Source organism: Oryza sativa, chromosome 6 (genome assembly GCF_034140825.1).
Source record: "Oryza sativa Japonica Group chromosome 6, ASM3414082v1".
In the NCBI taxonomy this organism is placed as follows: domain Eukaryota; kingdom Viridiplantae; phylum Streptophyta; class Magnoliopsida; order Poales; family Poaceae; genus Oryza; species Oryza sativa.
Window position 1 is genome coordinate 30,987,446 of NC_089040.1, and position 16,334 is coordinate 31,003,779.

Sequence of the window (16,334 nt, forward strand, 5' to 3'; positions counted from 1 at the left end):
GTTCGGTGCATGCAATTTAATATGATATCAAAGTAAAAGGTAAAGTAAAAGGTTTCGAGTTCGAATTATGGCTGGTGTGCAACTAAATAAAAATTATAGTCCATTTCTATTTCACGCTAAAGGCTAATCCACTTCTATATCACACTAAAGGCTTGAAGAGGCCTCGCGTAAAGAGAAGTGTTGGAATATAAAGAGAATTACCATCTCTTCTCAATTTAACCTTTTCCCAACGTTATTTCTTGCTGATGAACTGATGCCTCCTTTCATGGTTGATTGAATCTACGAGAAGTTGACAACGTTGCTTGTGTCGTGGCTCCTGAGTCCTGACGCGGTGCGCGTGACAGCGATCATCGTGTCGGCGAGTGGGACGTGGGCGGTTGTTTTGCTCGCCGTCTCGCGCGAAATCTGGTGGTCGCGCCGCCCGCCCACGGCGTTTTGGTCGGCTAAACAAAACACGTCATGAACAGGTGCTAACTGCTAAGCCAAGCGTTAGCCAAGTCGCTGTACGATAAAAACATGTACACTGTTTCTGAAATGGAAATAAAGGTTATGGGTTATTAATAAAAAAAAGTCGCTGTACGATACTAATACGACCGATTATTCATCGGATTATTACGGTGGCGGTGCCTTCATCGGGTTCAATTCCTCTTCCTTTTCCGCGACCTGTTCACGCCAAGAACACTAGCAATTCTTCTATACGCTGAAGAAGAATGGAGAATCTGTCCGGTCAGCCAACCACGGCTCTCAAAACCAGATAACCGGGCAAAAATTTTGAAGAGATTACGCCATCGAGATCCTGCCAATTGAGACCTCAAGAACAACAGCTCAAACCAACGTGACCACGTCCAAAGAGAGCCAAGGGGAACGTGCAATTTCAGTGGACTACCTGTCCGAAACGGCGAGAATTTTGTTACTTAATTACACAGTACGACTTAAAAAAGATTAAACATCACTCAAACTAGTACTCCAGTGGATCCAGCAAGGATACCGTCGTGTGCACAGCAAAGCCAGATCCTGATCTTACACAAATACAGTAGAATATCCCCCGGCGTTCATGTGAGGGTAGCTAGCTTTAGGCACATGCAGAATCAACGCCTCTCGTAATTAAAACAAGAATAATTATCAGATTCAGTTTGAGTGTGAAATAACGCAAGATCTGCCCATTTGATAGTCAAAAAAGCGTCATATACAATCGTTTTCAAAATATTAGAAGGGCGTGCCATATAATCAACATTCTATGTATACGACCACGCAAGCTAGAGAACCGAACAAGTGGGAGGGAGAGAACATTTTGACCGTTGCTTAAAAATTTAATTAGCAATTTAAATATTGGTGAACAGGAGATTTAGGCGTGAGTTGACAGGGAGGGTTTTATATCAAATTACCAATTCACGTGAAAACCATGGGCGAATTTTATATAAGAAAACCGCTAATGACAATTCCAAAATCTCCATAAGAGATAGGAGTGTTGTATTAGGTTGTGATCGGAGGATTAAGGCGATGCTTGTGATACATTAAAATGGAAATGAAGTGAGCGCACGCAAAACAAGAAATTTGTTAGCACATGGATTAGTTGAGTTTTAATTATTATAAATTTAAAAATTATATTTGTTTGATATTTTAAAACAACTTGTACAGGAAACATAACATTTGGTGGTTTAAAAGATATGCTAATAGAAGTTAAGATAAAATCTGTATTTTAATTAGAAGAGATGGTAGATTTTTTATTTTTAAATTTTAAAAATAAACCATTTGAAATGTTATTTCTAAGATATGAGCATTGATCACGCCAGTAGAATTGGTATGGTAAAATAACACTACCACGCCAATCTAGCTGGCATGACAACATTATTTGGTCACACCGGTCTGGCTGGTGTCAGTGTTATTTGGCCATACCACCTTGGATGACGTGGCAAGACAAAACTATCACGTCGATCTGGTTGGCATGACAACGTTATTCGGCCACGTCACTCTAACCATCATAGCAATACAAAACTGTAATGCCCCGCGATGTGCGGCGTTAGTATTATTTTGCCACGCTAGGTGGGTTAGCATGATCAAAATGTTTTGAAAATAAGTTTCAAAAGTATTTATTTTTAAAATTAAAAAAAATAAATAATCAAGAAGGAAGGCGTCCAATTACCCGAGCCTCGTCAGCATAGCATGAGACCATGAGTCCAGCGCAATGCAGTGCAGTGGACTGTAGTGCAGGACGAGGAGCTAGAAGAGATAGATAGTGGTCGACCAGATCAGAATCAGACAGGCTGGTGCACAAGGGAAGCTAGTGGTGGGCTGGTGGCAGACGACGATTGGACACGGCCGCACTTGCATCGCTTCGGCGCGCGGGTCGCCGTCGTCGTCGTCTCTCGTCGCGGCGGGCCTTGCACTCGTAGCGTAGCGAGCGTCCCACCCGAAGGCCGGAGGCCCACGTCGTCTGTCACGCCACCGCACGAAACATAATTTTTTTTCATTTTTATTTTTTTTAATATTTACAAAAATATTATACGGGTGAAAATATTCATAGAAATAGATCCGCGCTCCTCGAGAGCGGCAGGGTGACGTGTGTGAGCAAGCGCTAGAGGTCGCTGAGCGGGCATGGGAATTTTGCATGCGGCGAAAATTGCATTTTGACATCGGCGCCGTGTGCCATGTCACCTTGCTGCCCTCTACTTGGACAACAGGGTCTTTTTTTTCAAAATATTTTTGTCGGTATAATATTTTTTGTAAATATTAAAAAAAATTAAAAATGAAAAAAATTCCACGAAACACGCGTTTTTGCGGAGTGGCGCCAGGTGGGCTCAGGAGTTGTGGGGCCGCATGTCAGCGAGTGGGTGCCAGGTCGCGGGTGCGGTGGAGGAGCCCCCACGTACCGCAATCCGAGTGTCCGACTACTGGACTGCTTGTTGTCTTGTGATTTTGCTGTTTGGTGCCCGGCCCGGTGGTAAATAGCACCAACACCCCTTGCTCTATTTTCCTTCCAAGTACTACAAGTTTGAAAAAGATTATTGACCTGATTATCATAGTGGATTATGTAGGCGAAGTAAACTTGGCAAATAGTTTAGATCTAAGCTAAGCAATGCAGAAGATAAAATCTGGTGGAGTACAGCTGAAAAGAACATAGCCGACTCCACTGATCTTTTGGAATAATAAAGAGAAACCCATCAGAGCATCGCATTAGAATGACAATAAACACTTACACATATATTCTTTTTGCATGCTGTTGCTTGTGCTTTATAAGTCTTCTTTTAAGTGTACGTATATATCTTGTAAAATTTGGAATACGGAAAATGCAATCTGAAATACAATCGTAAGATTAAATATATTGTCCTCTAGAATATGGAACTCAGTGACAAAAATAAAGTGGTTAATTTTGAAATTTTTTGAACCGTAGAAGCACGTATAGCATATGTATTATTCTCTTTTTTACCAGGCACGTTAGCATTCTTACTATTCCACCCTTTGTCACATTTGATTATTCCCACATTTAGAGTTAATCTAGCATGTCACATCGAAAACTTCCTGATTTACTCCATGTTATAAACTGCACAAAAATCTACAAACGGCAACGTTGCAGTAATTGGTAAAACAACAGGCTCTATCATATAATGTCAGCTTTCAAAGGCTATTAGGATTACGTGTTGAAAGACTAATTTCATCTAAATTAATCCTTTAGCATACAAGAGGGAAGACTAGAGCATCCACGTCCACACAATCAAAGCTAATTCAACCTTCACATATAAGCATTCTTTAAACCTCTCAATTCAACTTAATAAGGACCTCAATTATTTATTTATAAACACATGTGAAGAGAAGAAAAAACTTTTATAAATCAGTTAAGAAAAGAGACCAATAATTTTCTTTTAAAAAATAGTACTAGCAGCCACCGACCACTCCCTTGACTATAGGCAACGCGAGAAGAAAAAAACCCAGAAATGCGAGGGATAGAACGCAAAAATAAATAAAGGATTTATTTGAAGACGATTAAAGAAATAAATTAAATAGATTTACGACCACAAAAAAGGAACGTCTCCTTCCTCCTCTTGCTATAAGCTTTCGCTTTCATAAAAGCCATTACTCCCTCTCCTCCATTGCTGGCCTCCCGCCTCCGCCTCCTCTCGCCTCGCCTCCGCCACCCATGGCTTCTCGAAACCCTAGCCCCGCCTCCCTCTCCACGCCGCTCCTCTCCGACTCCATCTCGCCCACGCCCACCACCAACGGCCACGCGGGGCACCATAACCACGACGACGACGACGAGGAGTCGCCAACGGTGTGCGGCGGCGATGGCGGAGGAGGGGGGGACCCGTTCGCGTTCCTATCGGAGGATCGGCCGGCGTGGTGGTCGCCGCGGGGGGTGTCCCCGGCCGACCCGTTCCGCAACGGGACGCCGGGGTGGTGCGGGGCGTACGAGCTCGTGAGGGCGCTCGTGTGCGCGCCGGTGGCGGCGGCGAGGCTGGTGCTGTTCGGGCTCTCCATCGCGGTGGGGTACGCCGCCACGTGGGTGGCGCTCCGCGGGTGGGTCGACGTGCGGGAGCGGGCGGCGCAGGAGGGCGCCGGGCCCATGCCGGCGTGGCGCCGCCGCCTCATGTGGATCACGCGGATCTCCGCGCGCTGCATCCTCTTCTCCTTCGGGTGAGTTCTAGTTTCCGCTGTTCGTCGCTCGGATTAGCATCCCTCTCACCAAACGCGCACTCAGAATCGAGTCTGGATCGATGACAGATCAGAAATTAGAACAAAAAAACTTTAATCCGATCTGCATCGGATGATGGATTAGCCGCTGTTAAGTTTATAGAATGAAATTGAGGTGATTAGATTCGGGTGGTGAGACGAAGCACTCGAAATCTGTGGATGGATTGATTCGGTGGCGCGATTGGTTTCGCGGAATTTTGGGGTTTGGTGATTTTTGGGGCACGTGTGTGTGGGCGTGGCTTTGCTGCAATCATTTGTTAGGTGGGCGCAACGTAGCGTATGGAAGGTGAAGTGAAGGGTCCGTGTGTGAGATATGTTGTTTGTTTCGTTTTCTCTGCACTAATTGCGGCTGGGAAGAGACCGACAACGAGGGGAGGGTACCACGGTGGTTCAGAAGAGGTTAGAGACTGATCTCTGCACGGCGCCTTTGGTTAGCTTCACTACAATTGTGGATCGAAACGAGATGGACTAGCGATGAATGATGATGCCTTGTCTACTAGGTGGTTTGGGAAGATAGTGAGAAAGAGTAAGAAAGCCTTCCTGAAAGTATTCTGAAAATTGTTGGCCTTTGGCGCTGATAATTAATTAAGTTGAGGCACTAATCAGGTGGGCTGTTGTGTGGTTGGATCGAAAATGTGGCTGCTACTTAGTTCAAATTGGATTGCTGTTCACCTGGGAATTGCTCAATTGGACACTCTGCACACAAATTTTGAGACGTTTGAAGTTTCAATTGTTGTGAAAAGAATGGTGAAAACTGCGAGCGAATGTTGAGTGGTCAATGCTGAGAAAGCACACACATAGCTTATCATCTCTGCCAATAGTTCTTCTATGCAGTAAAATGAGAACTTGAGAAGGGAACTGCCCAGTGTTGGTGGTCGTGTTCTGTAAGCAGTTGCAGAAATGAACGTTTTGTTCAAACTTCAGGGGACGAAGACCACTTGGATGTGGATTTTGTTTTATACTAAAGTTTTCCTTTGGGCCATGATCTGGAGTTTTGGTTTTTAATCTCACATATGGATTTTAATGGGAAATTTTGAAACAACTCACTTTTGCTCCTTGTCTATGCTGGGATATCCTGACTGAGTGCCTACTGTTTGTCATTTTTTCTTCTTGCAATACAACTGTTTACTGTCTGATCTTTGCTAACCACTTGTTTTCTACTGTCAGATACCATTGGATAAGGAGGAAAGGAAAACCCGCGCCTAGAGAGCTTGCACCTATAGTTGTCTCAAATCATGTATCATACATAGAACCCATATACTTCTTCTATGAGCTGTTCCCGACAATCGTTTCTTCAGATTCTCATGATTCCATACCATTTGTTGGAACAATTATCCGAGCAATGCAGGTATATCCATTATGTTTTAAAAGCCCTTTTTCCCAGTTACTTTCTTTGACACTATTTTGCAAGTTACTTTCAAGTTTCAAATTTACAACAAATGCATAGGTTATATATGTTGACAGATTCTCGCCAGCTTCAAGGAAGTCTGCTGTAAATGAAATAAAGGTTAGAATGATTCCTCTTGACCCCACTGTTGCTCTGCATACTTTTAATTAACTGCATCAAATTACATGTGCTTTTTCCTTAATAAAGTGATGGTCTCATGGTGTCAGGCATCTTTTAATTGGTGATATGCAAGTTATCCTGTTGCTTTCTGTTGCCTATAGCTGTTAGGCTGTCAAATTATCATTACTGCACACAGTGGACTTCTGGGGTAGAAAGAATAATAGGCAGAAAAGAACAAAGACAAACTTGTGCTTGCAGCCACCATTTCTGTAGCTTCCTCTTTCATCTACAATATGCAAATACACCACAGTTGATTTCAGGAAGCAATGCCATGCAACTCATCCTAGAATAGTGCAAAGCATGATTTTCTGTTTTGTTATCTTGTTCATATGGTACATACTCTCTAGGATGTGATTTCAGAGAAAGGCGGCTTGCAATAGCTTCCCACGTGTCTTGTTATTCCCGGAAGGCACGACAACAAATGGAAGATTTCTGATTTCTTTCCAACATGGTGCATTCATACCTGGCTACCCTGTTCAACCTGTTATTGTGCGCTATCCACATGTGCACTTTGATCAATCATGGTAAGTTATCTGTACAGAAATAAATCCTTATTTGTTGCCTCAATGCTTTATTTATGTTCATTTTCTGCTTCAGGGGAAATATATCATTAGGAAAGCTCATGTTCAAGATGTTTACCCAGTTTCACAATTTCATGGAGGTGCACACTCTCATTCCATTCAGCCTAGAATGTAAAATCTTCATGTCTTTGGTAATAACTACTTACACAATAAGGTCCTTACATGAACCATACTTTTTACAGGTAGAGTACCTCCCTGTTGTTTACCCACCTGAGATCAAGCAAGAGAATGCCCTTCATTTTGCAGAGAACGTAATCCTTCTTGACTCAAAATAATTACATATTTGGCATATTTTTGCGTTCCATACCAATGTAATGGACAAAGTACTTTATTACAACTATTGAATTTTGCAGACTAGCTATGCTATGGCACATGCACTTAATGTTATTCCAACCTCTTATTCATATGGGGATTCAATGATCATGGCTCGAGCAGTGGAAGATGGAAAGGTAAAAAGGGCAATGTCGTAGTGTGATCTTCATGCTGAATTCATGTCCATTGTTTTGACTGTGTTTGCTGGATTCCATATAATGGAACGTTGCATAGTGCATAGATATATATTAACAAATAGCTGCCATTAGGCTGTCTTCCATCATCTATGAATTTGATCTCTAATAGGCTGGGTTTAACATTTGCAGGTGAACTGCTCAAATTATATGGTGGAGATGGCTTGGGTAAAAGAAGTAAGTCTTCCACATTCGCACTGTTGGTATATGCATATCAATATGGGACCTGGTCTACAGATATACTCCCTCCGTCCCTAAATATTTGACGCCGTTGACTTTTTTAAACGTGTTTGACCGTTCGTCTTATTCAAAAACTTTGAAATTGTATTGTTGTTGAAGAAAATGTTGTAGTAGGACTTGGTTTGTGCATGATTTATATGCGAACTATTTAGAGGTGTCCCACCCACTATATAGATAAAGCATAATCATAGCCGTGTTACTGTGTTTTTTTCTTTTGCCATGCATGGTTTTCTTTTGCTCATTGGTGCTTTTGAGGCATTATAGTTGCTGCTCCATCAATTATGGTACCTGATGTTTTTTGTTCTTTTTCAGACATATGGTGTGAGCACATCAGAAGCAATGGCACTCTTGGAAGACTTTTTGTGTATGAGCCCAGACAAGGAGTAAGTTTTCTCATCCTCACACTGACAAATATGTGCTTTATGGCAGAGCACATAATTTGGTCGTGAAGTCTAAAAAGATGTCCTCCATTTCCTAAAAGCTGTTATCATGATTTCACAGAATCATGACAAATGACATTACTTAACTGGTTAACCCTTGCAGCGGACGTGTGAATGCGCAAGATTTTTGGGCTCATTTTGGCCTTAATTGCACCCCTCTTTGCAAGAAGGTACTGGCATTCTCCTCGCGTAAATACTGCCAACCTTAATTGGAGTTACAGTACACCCTTCGCTGAACTTGTGCATCTGTTTTTCAGATATTTCAGTACTTCGATTTTGAAGCCAAGGAATCCATCACATTCCGTCAGGTATCAACTTGAATACAATCAACATAATAACTGATGCCTTGCGCTTACTAACATTCAAGGACGTGATGTATGCAGTTCTTGATTGGATGTGCGCACCTCAGGAAGCAGCCATCGTTTCAGGACGCCTGCGAAACCGCGTTTGAGAGGTGTAGGAATCCCCTAACATCTCACATCGGCAGGGAGCAGCTCGCCGATGTCCTGCGGTCAAGCATGCTTGAGCTGATGACCGATAATGGGGTAAGTCGCCAGTTTGCTTCATGCAACATATCTAATCACCTATCTTCCAACGCCATCACCCAGTTTCGACTCATCTGTCATTGCCTACCGTTTACATTACAGATGATGAAGCTGTTCAAGACGTTGGACGTCGACGATGACGACGGAATCAGCAAGGATGACCTGATGGCATCCCTTAGGAAGCTCCCCTTCATGATCGCGCTCTTCGCGGGCCGGATCAACGGGGAAGTCTACATCGAGATAGTTTGATCGACTGGATTGATCGCAGGGGAGAGCAAAAATGGTGGATGGGAGTTTGTAACGCGGTGGGAGACGACAGACCTCCGTCTGTTTTTAGAGGGATGGTTTCCAACCGCTTCACCGTCCATGTAGCTTTCTCAGGCGTGTTGGACTAAAGTGGCTAACCGGTATAGTGCGCAATTTTGTTTCATATCGTAAAAATATATATTTATATCCATAGAAAAGCTGTCGCGTGATGGCACGCTGGATTGTGCAATGTGGATATGATACTGTACAACATTGGTCCAACTGGGCGTGCACATAGAAACTCTTTTTTTGGTTTGGTTTGGTTTGGCTAACTGGATGGATGATTACAAACTCCTTTTTGGCTAACTGGATGGAAGTATCTGTTTCGTATCGTCCATCCCAATATCAATCAATATATGTCTTTAATTTCTTTCTTTTTCTTTATTTTTTGAGACGGAACCAAATGTGTCGAACTTTGAGGCTATCGACCATCAGTCCATCACCATCGCTACGCGTAGTCAGAAAGTCGGAATGAGTCTCTAGGAAAAAGAGAAAATAACAGCCGCCGGGCTTTCTACTGTATTATTATTGTGATGACGAGGAGGGTGAGATGTACTATACGATGAACCAATCACATCGCGTTGGAGGGCTATCATTTGACAGCATCTGTTTACGTTTTATGACTTCTTTGAAGGTTATTTACACCAGGGAAGAAAAAACACGCAAAATGAAGAGCGCTCAAGATTGGGAAAAGTGGCTAAAAAAACAACAGGCTGCTGCTATGCCGCGGCACTAAAGAAGAAGAGTAGACAAGAAGATTCTTTACAGTATACTATGTGATGCTCCTTGTCCCCCTCCCTTTTCCTTTCTCCTGTCCCGTCTCCGATATGTTGTATCTTTACATCACGATGCACTTCTCTTTCTTCGGCGTCGTCGGCTGTGGAGCAGGTGGCCTCTGAACAAAGATCAAACCACTCCATATTCAGATCCATCAAACAGGGTATACTAGTTGTATAATACGGATTGGAACAAGTAAAACCACGTGTCCTCGGTTCTGACACGATCAAGGGATCAAGCAATAGATGAAAATAAGGGGAAAAGAACGAAAACGAAAAGTTCAACCCCATGATCTGCTTGCTCCTTAGAACATGTTAGTATTAACTCTATTTTCCTCTTGATATAACATCATAACGACAGTTTGTGCAGTAAATTAGCTTGTTGGTTGGGTTCAGGTGTATACTAGAGACAAAACAGGTGATTTTCTGATATTTTAGCCGCAGGATGCAGGTTTCATGAGTTTTTAACCTTGCATAAAAGTATACGGAGAACATATGTTCTGCTTCAAAAAGACTAATCATATTTGTGGATAATTCGGCAATCCTAAAACCAAATTGCATATGCCAGTCCAAAGCAAGTTTAACCTTATAAACTAAAAGCCCCAAGCCCCTTACGACAAACTGGTGACTCCAGAGCAAGTTTAACCTTATAAACTAAAAGCCTCAAGCCCCCCAACGCACTACAAGCTATGACAGATATCATCTAAATCAAATATAACAATCCTAACATGCAGTGCACAACAATGAGATTCTTTTTTGTACTAATTAACAGAAATTTGCTACTGGCAGAATCCTTCAAAGCAAAAAAACATACCCTTGCCGTTGTTGGACCAACAACTAATCCTGGCCGACCTGTGCCATGTGATTGATTGGGTGTCTGCTGTTGCTGCTGGGGCACCGGCTCCTGCTGCTGTGTTGACGACTGGTGTCGTTGAGGTTGTTGCCGCTCAAACTCCTGTTGTTGAAGTGCTATAGCTAGCTCTAGATCAGAGCTGCCAGAACAGAAGAAACACCAACACACATATATTAGACCTTACTCACCTTATGCACACGTGCAGAAACAAAAGCAATAATACCTAAAAGAAACAACAATAGGAAGTGTGTCGATAGTATTAAATGAAATTTAGCCACGGTACTAGTGTGCAGGTGCATTGCACAATTCTCTTCCAGTGTCATGCACATTTTGTTAAGATGTAAAGCAAACTTGTTGACTGGATTGTCATACCAAACTGATTGTGCATTAACTATAATGTGCTTGTGAGATAAGTGAAGACTGAACTTAATTAACCTCATGCACGGGGAGCATTTGTGAGCATGTCAACTTCAAGTAAGATAAAGATACATTCACAATAAGCAGGCATATGAACTCCATGAACCATATCTAAATATTGGTCACCAGGAGAGTGGTAAATGATTAGTTTGACAAGAATTTCAAGATTCCCAGCTATCACAAACTACCAAGGAACTGACCATGGGAAATAGCATCATACTTGGGTTGCAACAAATTATCATAAAACAAAACAGATATCCAGAACCTACAGACAGCAGAACACCATATAAAATAAAAGCTGAGAACAGGCTAGAGAGATATTCTGGGTTCAAGTGGCATCAATATAGCTGAATAGATGTACTTGCGTTGACAAGCAAAATGTCATTCAAGAGACGCACAACACCATAGAGGTCAAAACAGCGATTCCAGTAACACCTACTCTCTGACTGACCAATACATCACTACTTAAAGAAAAACATAGGTAGGAAGGGCATACTTTCCAGACGAGTGCTGCAGGGTAGTATTGTCAAATTGAGCAAGATAGTCCTGTGGACAGAATACAATTTGAATCAGTTAACATTATAGAAACCAATGGAGATAACACCAGCTTATCGATGTTGCACATACAGCGGTACTTGTCATAGCCTGCTGTTCATTCCAAGAATCATTTCTCGGGTTTTCAGCCTTAAATGGTGTGAAATTGCTGGTCAGAAAAACTCCATCTCCATTCACCTGATGAATATCAATTGCGAACAGAATAAATCAGTAAAAGAACCCTTATTTCGAGCAAACAAACTGTTGGAAATGGTGTGGTGTACCTCATCCAACTTTTGCCATACTAAATCACTTTGGCTGAAAAAACCCTGATCAGTGGCTAAGAGATATAGGCTTCCATTGTACTGCACCAAAAAAGAACTTAAGAACTTAACTTGGGTGGCTTATTAAAGAAACTGGAGACTATAACTTAATTAATCATCATACCTTGAACATTGTGTTGAAATGATTATTACGGAAGAAGACGCACAGCTCTCTTTCATTAAGACCCTCTTGTAGACAAAATAAACTGTAATGTAGAAATTTCGCCCAGGCATTAGTTAACAGTATAAATAAGAAATATACACGAGGTTTAAACCTATATAGTAAGTACGCACCCATAGACAGTTAGCTGGCTAGCAGTGTTCTGAAGGAAATTATCTATTAGTTCCCCTGCAAACAAATAAGAAAATGTAATATCAAACATTATGCACTGGATATTCATGTGTGTTTGATCTTCAAACAAATACAAATACATAATAGATGACAGGACAAACAAAATTCTCACATTGATGTTCTGCAGGCCCATCTTGCATGTCCTCACTACTTTTCTCAGTCTTGTCAGCTTGTTCAGCAAGAACCACCTCTCCCTCATAAACCGGCTCCTGATTTTCATATGCCAAATTTCCAGTGCTAAGTATGTGCTCTTCTCCTTGATATATTGGCTCACTTTCCTGAAGGTTTAAGATGATAGGCTCAGGACTATTGCCATCTTCCCCATCCAGCTCTTTAGTAGCATGATTTGGGGTATCTTGACTAGCTGCAGTTGTTAGCTCAGAGCTAATCTCAGTGTCAGAAGCCTGACCATGAATTTTCTCAGTGTCAGAAGCCTGACCATGAATTTGCAAGGGAGCTTGTTCTTCACAGGATTCTTTATCAACTTGCCCAAGGGCAGGAGCAGCTTGGTTGGGAGCAGAAGACTCATGAGAGGAACAGTCAAGCACAGACTCTGAAGGTTGAATGGTTATATCAGAGTGCTCTGGCAAGATATTCCTTTTCCCATCGTCTTCTAGTTCATTAGACGTCAAAACCTGTTGGGATTCCTCCATCCCAACTTCATTAATATTAGGAGCAGCATTTGTGGTGTCCTGTAACATAGGGCCATCGCTCAAAGCATGGCTGTTGCCATGTTCCTCCTTATTTGTTGAATCCATCGCCTCGACTGCCTCTAATTGGAAGCTCTCAGTGTGTGCTGTCTCCTCCATATTTGAGGATGAATGAGACTGTGAAGTGTCAAAGGAACCAGATCCATCAACAGCATTAGCATTTTCAGCTTTTGATAGACTAAGGACTCTCCTTAGTTCCTCTTCTTCCTCACGATCGCCTCGTCTTATGTGCAACTCAACTGGGTCAGTGAGTGTATTTTCATCAAATGATATACCTCGAGAAACACTAGGAGAAGGAACCCCTAGTGCTGCAGTAGTTGCAGCAGCAAAATCAACAGTTTCTTCCTCCTGTACATGTCTATTCTCTTTTGTTGATTCCCCCGACTTAAATTCAGCAAGCCCAGATGCAAGAGCATTGTAAGACTTTGATCCAATGGAAGTAGCAGTGTCAGTATCCTAAAAATATGAAACAATCAGAATTAGCATGCAGGTGAGAATTGCAGACGTAAGAGGCAAGCGAAATCTCTTATGCATCCAGCATGTAGGGAGGTATTGACTATGCTGTTCGAGCATCCTTCTGGCTATCTTAACAAATTGTATTGCACAAGATAAATAAATCCTATATTAAGTTTTGGTTGCTACAGAAACTTATCATGTCTAGACACAAGTATACGCTTTTTGTTGGAGCATCACATACAATACTCAAATCAAAACGCAACCATAGAGCCAGTCCGACTGTCTTGCTTTTACTCCTAAAAGAAACTACTGATCAGAAGTTGTAGTTTGAAGACCATGTCAACATAGAAAACAGCATATATTTGTGACACGAGGAGGTTCAACACTGTCTGGATTGCAGGTTGGAGCATCTTAACTAGTAAAAAGTTGGAAAACAACGTAGAGTGATTGTCTTGCTTTTACTCATAAAAGAAATTAGTGATCAGAAGTTGTAGTTTGAAGACCGCGTCAACATAGAAAACAACATATATTTGTGACGAGGAAGTTCCGCACTGTCTGAATTGCAAATTGGAGGATCTTAACTAGTACATAGTTGGGAAACAATGTAGAAAACTAGCTTAATTAAATGTGATACATATTTGCGAAACCAAGCAATAGCTGTGAGTGCTACCAGTTATCAAATAGAATCACCACGTAGCTACTTGATAGAGCTTTCAAACGAGTTTTCAAAACAATGGTAAACATTGCCCGTATAAGGTATATATCGGGGGGGGGGGGACAAGTACACTGGCATACATATTACACTTCCTTTTTTTATTGAGTGTTGTTGCAGATGGTAAGCATGAACACATGGTCTCTGTTCTAAATAACAGAAACTGTGAATGGTATACACATGAAGTTATCTCCAAGCACAAGAATTATTGTATTCCATGTCGAAAGAAGTACAGTAAACTCTAACCCGCACGCCGATCCAGTTGTCTAGATACAGAAGTTCAACATGGCTAAACCAAACAAACATGCCATAAGGAGATGCATACCTGGGGATCTACTATCCACCCATGGTACAGCGGGATATCCAGAAGGTCAAATATGGCACGTTCTCGGGTGAACTCAAAGTCATCGATCCTGCAACGCCCACAGCCCGAATCATATCAGAACATATAGAGCACCATAAACAACAAACCGCTAACCGACAAACCGAACCATGGACTCACTTCCTGAACATCACATTCACATCAATGCCGGTCGCGAGGCGCGGCAAAAGGTCAATCGCATCCGAGATGTTCTGCTCCCGGTTGCGCACATACTCCTCGTCCTTACCCTGCGAATCACACCCCACAACCAATTCACAAGGCAACACAACAAACAACCCCCATCTCTAACCCCACGGGGACCGATCGAACCTGCACATTGCTGTTGGAGTCGATGAGGCGCTCGGCGACGAGCGAGAGCAGCTTCTGCTGCGACACCTCGCCCGCGTCCGGGTTCAAGCTGATCACATTCTTCAGCAGCATCACGTTACCTGCAGCAACCAAAACAAAACCCCACACATCACAACGCCGCGCGCGCGGGGGCGAATTGAAACCCGAAGGGAATCTAGAAGGTGGGGGGATTCTTACAGATGGCGAGGAGAGGGCACGGCCCGTTGTCGTTCTGGTAGACGATTGGGGTGCGGCGGCCGAGGAAGTCGACGGCCCTCGTCTTGTGCATCACCTCGGGTGGCTCGAGCGGCGGCGGCGGAGGCGGCGCGGGGGTGGACTCGGGGGGATCCGCCGCCGCGGCGCCGGGCGGGGGCGCGGGGGGCGGGAGGTGAGGCTGGTCGGTGGACATGGAGGAGAGGACGGATGGATCCCTCGCGCGATCGCCGGGGGTGGGGGTCGCCGGAACCCTAACCCTAGGTGGCGGCGATGGCGTCGCGCGCGGTGGTCGCCGCCGCGGAGGGAGGAGGAGGCGCGCGTGCGTGCGTGCGTTGCGGTGGTGGATCAGACGACGGGAGAAACAAAGCGAGAAAAAAAGAGAAGGAATGAGGAATAGAATACGAGACAGTGGGTGTGGGTACAAGTAAACTGCAGATTATGTCGTTGTTTTTTTTTCCCGATTCGGTCCCCGTAGTTGCACGAATTGTGTTTTTTTCATTCTTAATCTTTGTCTTACAGCATACTAGTGATTGTACTTTGTGCTAGTGAGCATTTGAATTTTGAAGTAGACGAAAGATTTCGAAAACGATATGGGGTTGCTGTTTGCAATCCTTTTTTTTACATAAAATTTGTGGCAGTTGAATCTCAACTGTTAATTTGCAACGTTGACATGTAAACAAAGTAGTGTGGGAATATTTTCTTTACGAAAAGTCAACTTCTTTGTTCGAATTTAAAAAGTGATCCAGACTAACCTTAGGAATTATTTTTCTTAATAATGGAAATAGTTTAATCTCCGGTTTCTGGCAACTTATGAATTATTTCCAACAGAAACATTAAATGAACATAGATAAAATTAACGGGAGACGTTTGGTTTCTACTTATTTGAAAACTTTTGTCGCATTCTGAAAGTGTCCTTACATAATCCTGTATATGCAAACTGATAACGCATAACCACTCTATCGACGTCAAAAGCATATTTATTAAGCAGATATAACAATAATGAAATGTAGATAGAGACATATAGCTCGAATTGGTAAATAAGTACATATGTATATACACATAGCCACATAGGACATGGACACAACACATGATACCCTCTTAAAAATAGATAATATGACATGATATAACAGCTGAATATGACATGCACTCGTTGTCGCGTTCAATTTCTTCGTAACCGTCGAACAACGCACACGCACACATTCGTTTTCGGATAGATTCTCAATACTTCGCATGGAAGTAACACGGCACGCGTTTACTTGGAGTGGTTCGTTGGATTAGCGCGTTAATTAATTACCTCCTTTCCCTCCTTGTATTAACCGACGCTTCTGCCCTCTAGTTGTAAATAGGAGAGATCATAGGTAGCATAGTGCAAAAGTACCAGTGGATCTCTCATCTCAGCCGTCCG

General features: G+C 42.8%; 2 protein-coding genes across 2 annotated transcripts; one reads left to right on the forward strand and one right to left on the reverse strand.

Moving 5' to 3' along the window:
- Positions 1–4,042: 4,042 nt before the first annotated feature.
- Positions 4,043–9,241, forward strand: LOC4342043 (lysophospholipid acyltransferase LPEAT2). The gene is made up of 13 exons (XM_015787723.3): positions 4,043–4,629; positions 5,854–6,034; positions 6,134–6,193; positions 6,614–6,777; positions 6,851–6,914; positions 7,017–7,085; positions 7,188–7,283; positions 7,473–7,517; positions 7,893–7,963; positions 8,124–8,190; positions 8,278–8,328; positions 8,404–8,565; positions 8,668–9,241. Exons 1-13 carry the CDS (start codon positions 4,136–4,138, stop codon positions 8,812–8,814), a joined length of 1,671 nt encoding a protein of 556 aa, XP_015643209.1. The 5' UTR covers positions 4,043–4,135; the 3' UTR covers positions 8,815–9,241.
- A 188-nt stretch (positions 9,242–9,429) lies between these two features.
- Positions 9,430–15,324, reverse strand: LOC4342044 (uncharacterized). Its single transcript, XM_015787722.3, has 12 exons — positions 14,912–15,324; positions 14,696–14,814; positions 14,507–14,613; positions 14,330–14,417; positions 12,239–13,292; positions 12,069–12,123; positions 11,899–11,980; positions 11,736–11,816; positions 11,545–11,649; positions 11,414–11,463; positions 10,462–10,639; positions 9,430–9,766 (listed from the first exon to the last, which is right to left on the reverse strand). Exons 1-12 carry the CDS (start codon positions 15,120–15,122, stop codon positions 9,710–9,712), a joined length of 2,187 nt encoding a protein of 728 aa, XP_015643208.1. The 5' UTR covers positions 15,123–15,324; the 3' UTR covers positions 9,430–9,709.
- Positions 15,325–16,334: the final 1,010 nt, after the last annotated feature.

Bases quoted from the DNA above. Each gene is read 5' to 3' on its own strand.
- LOC4342043 (XM_015787723.3), top strand. From the start codon at position 4,136: ATGGCTTCTCGAAACCCTAGCCCCGCCTCCCTCTCCACGCCGCTCCTC. The intron at 7,284-7,472 runs GTAAAAAGGGCA...TAACATTTGCAG, and splicing joins GAGCAGTGGAAGATGGAAAG to GTGAACTGCTCAAATTATAT. The intron at 7,518-7,892 runs GTAAGTCTTCCA...GTTCTTTTTCAG, and splicing joins AGATGGCTTGGGTAAAAGAA to ACATATGGTGTGAGCACATC.
- LOC4342044 (XM_015787722.3), bottom strand. From the start codon at position 15,122: ATGTCCACCGACCAGCCTCACCTCCCGCCCCCCGCGCCCCCGCCCGGC. The intron at 14,815-14,911 runs GTAAGAATCCCC...TGGTTGCTGCAG, and splicing joins GTGCCCTCTCCTCGCCATCT to GTAACGTGATGCTGCTGAAG. The intron at 14,614-14,695 runs GTTCGATCGGTC...TGTGATTCGCAG, and splicing joins ACTCCAACAGCAATGTGCAG to GGTAAGGACGAGGAGTATGT.